We start from the raw sequence: 8,250 nt of genomic DNA, 5'->3' as shown, positions 1-8,250 counted from the left end.
CACTGAATTGTCAGAACCAATGAAATGATTTTACGTAGGAATTACAAATGATAACTTACTGTGTTAAACGGTGAATTTAATTATTGAACCCTTTAGATAGAATGAAATCTGTACATATATAAGTAGTGCACCTTTAAAGAGTTTTTTGTTAAATACAATAACTTCCCATTTCGTTTTAACCAATCGTCTGACCTCGAAGCAATTAGTTCGGGTCTATGCAAACAAATATGGAGGTTTTCATGCTGTGAAATAGTGATTGCATTTGTTGACTGAAAACAAAAACAACGTCAATATATGTTGTTTTTGAACGATGACAATTAAATTAACATGCTGGCACATGTTGGGATTTTGTTTTTCCTAACCCTTTTGTGTGTTGGGGCTGGTGGAAATGTCAGTCAGGTGAGTAAGTCATGCCGTGTAGCTGTTATTGATACTGAAAGGATATATAATGCATGTGAGTGGAGCAGAAGAAAAGTCAGATATTTGTATGTTTTAAGGTCTAGGGTCTACCGAATGGCCACCCAGTCTCTCCTTCACAGGTGATAGAACAGACAGTAAATTTCTAGATGGTAAAGAGGACTAACCATTCGTGATTACGAAGTGTTTCACAGTATGACTATCACTTGGTAAGAGATCCGAGTCGGTGTTCTGTTCCATGTACACACGTGATAAAAAAAATATTTATCAATTAAAAAAAATAATGTTACCAGACCTCATATTAAGTTAAGTCACAATTAAGTTATCTTGCTGAGGACACAAAAAGTAAAAATTTGCAAGACATATCCCAGTGTCAGTTGTTTTTGTTGATGTAAGACAAAAACGTAATTTTTATGTTTAATATCATTTAAAGTTTTTATTTTGTTAACCTTGATTGATAAATGTTCATCTATTTCACACAAACATACTAAATCTTTCCTACAAAAATAGCGTTGATGACATCCCAGCGGCGAAACCGTTTCCGCTCTCATTCTCAACATCCAGGGATTTTGTATGGGTTTTCGACGATCAGCCATACTTTTCGCTCCTCACTGCGAGGAGGTGTTGTGATAACGTGGCTTCCTATAAATTTTTATTGCCTGTCACAAGCAGACGACTGATCTTACAGAATTTTCGCTTGCTATTTCTTGTTATATAGACAGTTGATTTTGCATCTGAAGTGGTATTAACAATCACGGGTAAATAATTTTGATGTTTGTTTGCTTTTTATATAAATTAACTTCCGGATTTCAATCGTCAATAAAAGTTCTCACGACAGCCACTGGTCATCTGCCCTACCGATGAAATTGCTCGTGCACTCCGATCACGCACGTACTCCCCCAATATAGCATGAGCAGTGCAATCGTCGAAATCACCAGAACGTCAAATTCAGCTCGTTTGGGGATATCTGTTGAGCAGACAATTGGACTGTTATCATGTTTATCATCTCTGAAAGATCTCCTGGAGGGGATGTCGTGTTTATCACCATGATTACTGTTTTCTTTTTCCCTTTGGATACCCAGATGATGTATCAGAAATCTTGATTAGTTCCTGACTCTGCAGCAGCTGTAGCGATATGTAACAGATCATTACCTGTGTATCATTACATATCGTATCATTTTCTTGCTGTGTCATTTCACTCTTAATGTCCACTCTGTTTTCAGTATGTAAAATGATTTAGTAAACAATGAGCAGTCAATGAACATATCATCGGCTAATCCTTTGTACAAAGAATGTTGTTTTTACTCGGATCACCCAGATATCTGTTGATTCCATCTGATTGAGCAAACCTACGTATACATTAATACAAACACTTTTGCAAAATACCTGTGATTAATCAGTCAGTGTATATTCAGTTAATCCTTAGATAAATGTTATTTTTTGTTGTAACTCCCTTCCTGTGTCGCCGTGGGCATATTAAATAACATGTAATACATTTATCACATCAGACGTGGATTTATCATGTTTTTAACGTAAAATATAAGCCAGTCTGAGATTGAATACTCCAAATGGGAACTATTGTCAGGTAATTCAAGTGGTGGTAACACTAATTATACCTGTAATGAATTCAAATAAGTGAGCATCAAGTGATTAATGACAAATTCACAGGTGTATGGTTATACCCTGAAATGAGTAGTAATTGTTGTCTCATATGCAACTGTTGCCTGATGCATAAGGGCAGTGTATGAAATAGTGTCTGCCCGGCGACCTGCAGCTTGCTAATTATATGACGGGCATACAACTTTACTTTATAGCCAGCCCTTAGTGCTTAAACATTTATGTATATTTGACCATGTCATTGACTACGGGGAAATATTTCGAAAATAATTTACAATTGTGGTAGCTAGATGACATCTGTATAGTTCAGGATCAATCAAACCATAACTTCCACAGATCAGCCTACCCATTTATCTAACACTAAATGTGATTGGTCTAGAGAATGCTTTCAGCCAATGAACAATGTTGTTCTTTTCTAATAGTATGTAACAATCACACATCTTCGAATATTTCTGTGAGCAACATTGCCTGCCGTTAAATTGCTTTTGCACGTGTTATGGTTTACCTCACTACAAGTAATTCATTAATTGCATTATTTTAACACCTTATCTAAGTTTCCTATTTTTAATACAGGGCTGGTTACATGTTTATAGGGCCAGCAACATGTTTCAGTTATCAGCCCTGTGGGCTTCCTGTCTTTTTTAGGAGTTTCATACACTGATAAGGGTTGTTACTGTTTTTATCTATGAACTGAATTTTATATTTGGTGTATACTTATTATAAGTACATACTTGTCTGTATTTATTTCCTTTAATGTTTTTGTTTTTTGTTACGCCCTGCCCAAGTGAACATTTCATGGGGTGTGGAAATGCGGTCTGTCCACCAGACATTCGTACCTATTTGTGTCATTCTGGCAAGCCTGATGGTGACTCGTACCCCTCTCGTGGCCATGTTCACGACTGGGTCTTGTCTAAGCGCAAATGGGCACGGAGATGAAAATAGTCTAGTACTATTTCCAAGGAAAGATAACTCTGAATTTCCGAACATGGATACTCCTAGAATATCCCATATCCTGTGGGCAAAACAGCTATACAGTCATTCCTTTCGTAAAGATATTTCAGTGTTGAAAGTTGCTGATCCTTTAGCCCGAAGTTTATGTTTAAATTGTGCTTTGCATAGTTTAGCGGGGTTTCTGCCATTTTGCAAGTTCGACTGTGCCACCATTTTCATGCTTCGAAATGCGTTTTACTATGCACAATTTGATTGGTTTGCTACGATTCTTGGCAATAATGGCATACTATACAGGTACAAGTCTTCTTATAGGTCACGGAAAGAAGCGAGTAGTTACGAATGTCCATCAGATTTCTTACTGGAGCATGCCTGATAAACCATTCATTAGTTGTTCGTGCAAATTTGTATATATATCAGGCATGCACTAAACACGTAAACTGGTGCTTTGTACTATTCAGGAATCAAACAAAAACTTAGGGGGCTTCAAACAAGGGAGCATAACTTATTAATAAATGTTTTTCATTTCTTTATAGCAGGTAAGTGCTAAACAGATGGGGTTTTTTAGTGAGGTGTTTTTACAGATTTTGCATTAACAAGTTGAAATAAGGTTCAGATGAGAGTTTCATTTAGCATTTTTGCAAGTTTTAACCACAAACATGTTTTTGTTGTAGTGAAGTATATGACATACATTGTTTGATCTATGCACATACAGTAGTCTACAGTTACAACAAACGCATAGGAACTACAAACTTTAGTTTGTTATAGCTATAGTTCCTTGGACGCATTTCACCAAAAATACATGTATACAGAGAATGGCCATGACGAAAATAACAGATTGTTATATCTGTCAGTTTGTTACTTATGTAACAGCCAAATTGATGACTTTTTCTTTTTGTTCAGTTTAAGTCCAATAATTGGCAGTAACCATATGCAGTGCAAATATTGGTCTATTGACATAATATTCTTACCTGACATTAAATATCAAGGTTTAAACACAGAAATGGAATATAAATCAGTCTTAGACATCTTATCACCGATGCTTTCAGAAAACCAAAATTTTTTTTTCTGTGCAAATACTTTTTCTATCCAACTATAACCCTCAGGGTTATTGGTTGGAGGTGCAAACGTCTCCAACCTTATATTATAATCAGGTTGAATTTTCTCTCAGGTGAAATTCCTCTCTCTATATACACTTGGAATAATCAAAATAACTTTCAGCCAATGATACTTAGTCTCTTTGCATTTTGGCAATTCCAAATTACCAATGGGCATAGCTGTAGCAAATTAGGAGCCATGTGACTATGTGGTTAATCCAAAATAATTGCTCCGCTTTAATGCGGAAATTGAGTTTCTATAAATCTCTAATTTAAACACATTCTGTGTTTTTACTGATCAAAAAAAGTTAATAAACTGATACACTTTCAATTCAAATCAATTGTACACATAATAGAGCACACTTGTACTAGTTCAGTGCATTATTCGGAAAATCCATTCCATCTTAGTAGCACACATTAGGTTTCCTACACATGTGTTACTATTTTAGGGAGGGAATCCCTGACACATCAGGTCACGTGATTCAAAATGACATGCGAGTGATCGACTGAGAAGTTTGATGGCTTGCAAATATTTACCTCTGGATATTTTAATAACGAAAATAGGGCGCACTTGTAAGTATAAGTACAGAGAAGTCATTCATATAACTTTTTCATGCGTAATAATCTTAACGGGTGCGTAAAAGTGCAACAAAGGATTTCCTCCATTGCGGCCTAAAGAGGTGCTTCATAGCAGTCGTATGTGTGAGCGCTAGGCATTTTAGCTAAGACATGGGTAGACATAACAAAGACCTTTGATATGTTAAATGACCACTGAAACTCATGTGGGAATGGGTGAAAATGAACTGCGCCTCCCACCCGCCCCTTTCCTAAAATGCTGTGTCCACCCCTGTATACTGGAGATGAGAGTTCCATATTTGCGATGTGAGTACCGATCTCTAATAGAAGCAACTCTCTAATAGACAGAGGTATGGTCATCATGATGCTCTTGAAATCCGCTTGACCCCCCAAATCATCCCAGGTCCGTCTCACTAAATGTCTTAATTTACTCATGTACCTCCAATGTTGCCTTTTTAAAGGTCTTTTCTTGTTGTTCTTTTGTTTGTCTGTATGTACTAGACAATCTGTACCCACAGAGATCTGTATCTTGTATATTTTGGAGGACTCACACACAAATGTTCAATAACCTGCATCCACCTATATCTATTCAGCTTGACAATTTAGCCTATTTACAAATACAAAATACAAATTGTATGATTTTAAACAATATTCACTTCTCTTGTTATTTGTTGCAATGACCTGGAAATGATTTTGATGCTATGATGAGACACTGATGATTTTTGCTTTTATCAACGAAAGTGTTGATATATTTGATATCAGAAGACACGAGGGTGAGATTCTATTTATCATCTGATCATGAGGGAATATAGATAAATTGGAACACGATAAAATTTGGAAAAGTAGTCAAATCACTTCTGAAATATATCAGGTGTATCTCAAGACAGCGAATAAACTGTTCAATTTCAAATTGCTAATGATTGCTATGGAGGTGTCTAAAAAAGGTTGGGGAAATCATTTTCCAATACCAACTCATGACAAATGCAACAAATTTGGAAATAAGTGTGTACTGATATTCCAGATATGTACATGTATAATCAAGATCAGTCATTGAGATTTGTGTATAGGTCAGTGTGTACAAATTTCCTTGAGTACAGATTTTCTGGTATCACCTTCAGAATGCACCATTGCCTTTGTGAAGACAGAATAGTTGTAATGTCTTGCAATGCCCAAATCTATATGACAAGTTTTGAGGTAATTTTCATCTGAATAGACCATATTGTTGTGCCTGGTATGAACTATTCCTGTACAGCTGACAGTTGAAGCTATATTTCAGCCCAACCCACTGACAGTTCAAGATTCCATCATCTTTGTGTCTACCCTGAGTGGAACGTTCTATGCTGTCAGCAAGAATACTGGGAACACGCTGTGGTCTCTGCAGGAAGGTGAGATGCTTTCATAGCATTGCTAGTTCCCTTCCAGGAAGAGAAGCAAACTTGAGATTTACAGATTCATAACTGTTATTTGTGTTGTACACTTATTTGAATGCATGATAATGTGTTCAGCCTATGATTGTGCCCATCTACATCATGAACTTATCCATTGTGATTAGGCAATTCCCCACATGGGTATGATGTGTGAGGTCCATTTCTGGTGTCATGATATTGCTGGAATATTTTTAAAAACTGTAAAACCAAACTCGCTGACTCTCATAGATTAGGGGGCGGTGGGTCAGCCTAGTGGTTAAAGAGTCCGCTCGTCACACCGAAGGCTCGGGTTCGATTCCCCACATGGGTACAATGTGCGAAACCCATTTCTGGTGTCCCCCCACTGTGATATTGATGGAATATTGCTAAAAGTGGCGTAAAACTAAGCTCACTCACTCACTCATAGATTAGGATAAGTACACAGCAATCTAAAGCTTGTTGTAACAATGCAAGAGGTGACTACATTGTCTGGGGTGAGTCTCATACCAAGAAGGTGCATGTTATTGTTCAGAAGTTCAGTCACTGCTTTTGCAGGGCTCTGTTTCACAAGGTATTGGTGCTAAGGTGGTCTAATACCCATGCATGAACATATGCTCTTGGTTATCAGAGTGCCAGGATTGCTTTGAAGAGCAAGGACCGGTGTTTGATGTTGAAGCAGTGTCAGTGTTCTATCAGTTAGTTGTTTTTTTTATGAATGTCTGAGTTCTATTATTGGCAGTCTTTTATCAATCCCTCTCTTGTCTCTTATAAAATGGATTGTTATCCTCTATGTCTCTTATAAAACTCTTGATTGTTAATATATTTCAGATCCAGTGATAAAAGTTCCCTTTGATTTTGCTTCTGGGTAAGTATTAATGATTACAGATTACAATGTACATAACATTATTGAATTGTCCATTGTCCAAGGTATCTATGTAGTTAATACTGTAAACGTGTAGTTTAAGTAATGTGTTTTTATACTAGATATTCTAATGTTGTGTTGCAATAGGCCAAGTTTCCTGCCTGACCCTAAAGATGGGAGTCTGTATGCAATCAGCTCTGGCAGGGAGGGCATTAAGAAACTGCCATTTACCATTCCCGAACTTGTCACAGCATCTCCTTGTAAAAGCACAGAAGGCATTCTGTATACAGGTGAGTTGAACTTGTCACAGTATCTCCTTGTAAAAGCACAGAAGGCATTCTGTATACAGGTGAGTTGAACTTGTCACAGTATCTCCTTGTAAAAGCACAGAAGGCATTCTGTATACAGGTGAGTTGAACTTGTCACAGTATCTCCTTGTAAAAGCACAGAAGGCATTCTGTATACAGGTGAGTTGAACTTGTCACAGTATCTCCTTGTAAAAGCACAGAAGGCATTCTGTATACAGGTGAGTTGAACTTGTCACAGTATCTCCTTGTAAAAGCACAGAAGGCATTCTGTATACAGGTGAGTTGAACTTGTCACAGTATCTCCTTGTAAAAGCACAGAAGGCATTCTGTATACAGGTGAGTTGAACTTGTCACAGTATCTCCTTGTAAAAGCACAGAAGGCATTCTGTATACAGGTGAGTTGAACTTGTCACAGTATCTCCTTGTAAAAGCACAGAAGGCATTCTGTATACAGGTGAGTGGTCCACATGATGTTGTGTCTGCTGGTCTTGGTCTGGATCCAGGGTTCACCCTGATGATGACCTATGTTTTCTCAGTGCTAAAAGCGTTGCTGCCCCGCATCACTGTAGAATTATTGCTCACATTACATGGTGATACTGAAGTAAGCCAGATACAGGTGATGTTCCAGGAGCTCACTCTCTGACTCTATGTACAGGCAACAAGAAAGATGTGTGGATTGCGGTGGACCCGCTCACTGGGGCTAAGATGCAGACACTCTCAACTGATGGCACACAGAAAACATGTCCATCGTCAACTGAGGATCTTTTGTACATCGGACGCACAGGTAGGCCAGAGACAGAAATATGTTCAGTTGCTTACTAGTTGTGAACAAAGCACACCAACTTCTTTTTAATCTGTGACCTCTTCCCCAAATATGTTTCCTTTATTAGACCAATCACAAATACGGTTGGTACATCATATTGTTGGCTGCTTTGTGTAACTGGTACAGCTGTGAAAACCAGATTTGGTCAATACTTTGATGGTGGTAAAGCTTTTGGTGTAACTCCAGTAGAAGAATG

At 37.6% G+C, this 8,250-nt stretch overlaps 1 protein-coding gene across 1 annotated transcript in view; it reads left to right on the top strand.

Moving 5' to 3' along the window:
* Positions 1-204: 204 nt before the first annotated feature.
* Positions 205-8,250, top strand: part of LOC124290185 (serine/threonine-protein kinase/endoribonuclease IRE1-like) — a 48,878-nt gene continuing 40,832 nt past the window's right edge. Inside the window, 5 exon segments of the mRNA XM_046726880.1 lie at positions 205-399; positions 5,932-6,040; positions 6,890-6,926; positions 7,071-7,213; positions 7,887-8,015. Coding sequence (XP_046582836.1) covers positions 328-399; positions 5,932-6,040; positions 6,890-6,926; positions 7,071-7,213; positions 7,887-8,015 — 490 coding nt within the window. The 5' untranslated portion in view covers positions 205-327.

Source organism: Haliotis rubra, unplaced genomic scaffold (assembly GCF_003918875.1).
Source record: "Haliotis rubra isolate DU_JTF1 unplaced genomic scaffold, ASM391887v1 Scf46, whole genome shotgun sequence".
NCBI lineage: Eukaryota > Metazoa > Mollusca > Gastropoda > Lepetellida > Haliotidae > Haliotis > Haliotis rubra.
Note: the sequence above shows the minus strand (reverse complement) of the source record. Positions and strands in the feature narration are given on the sequence as shown.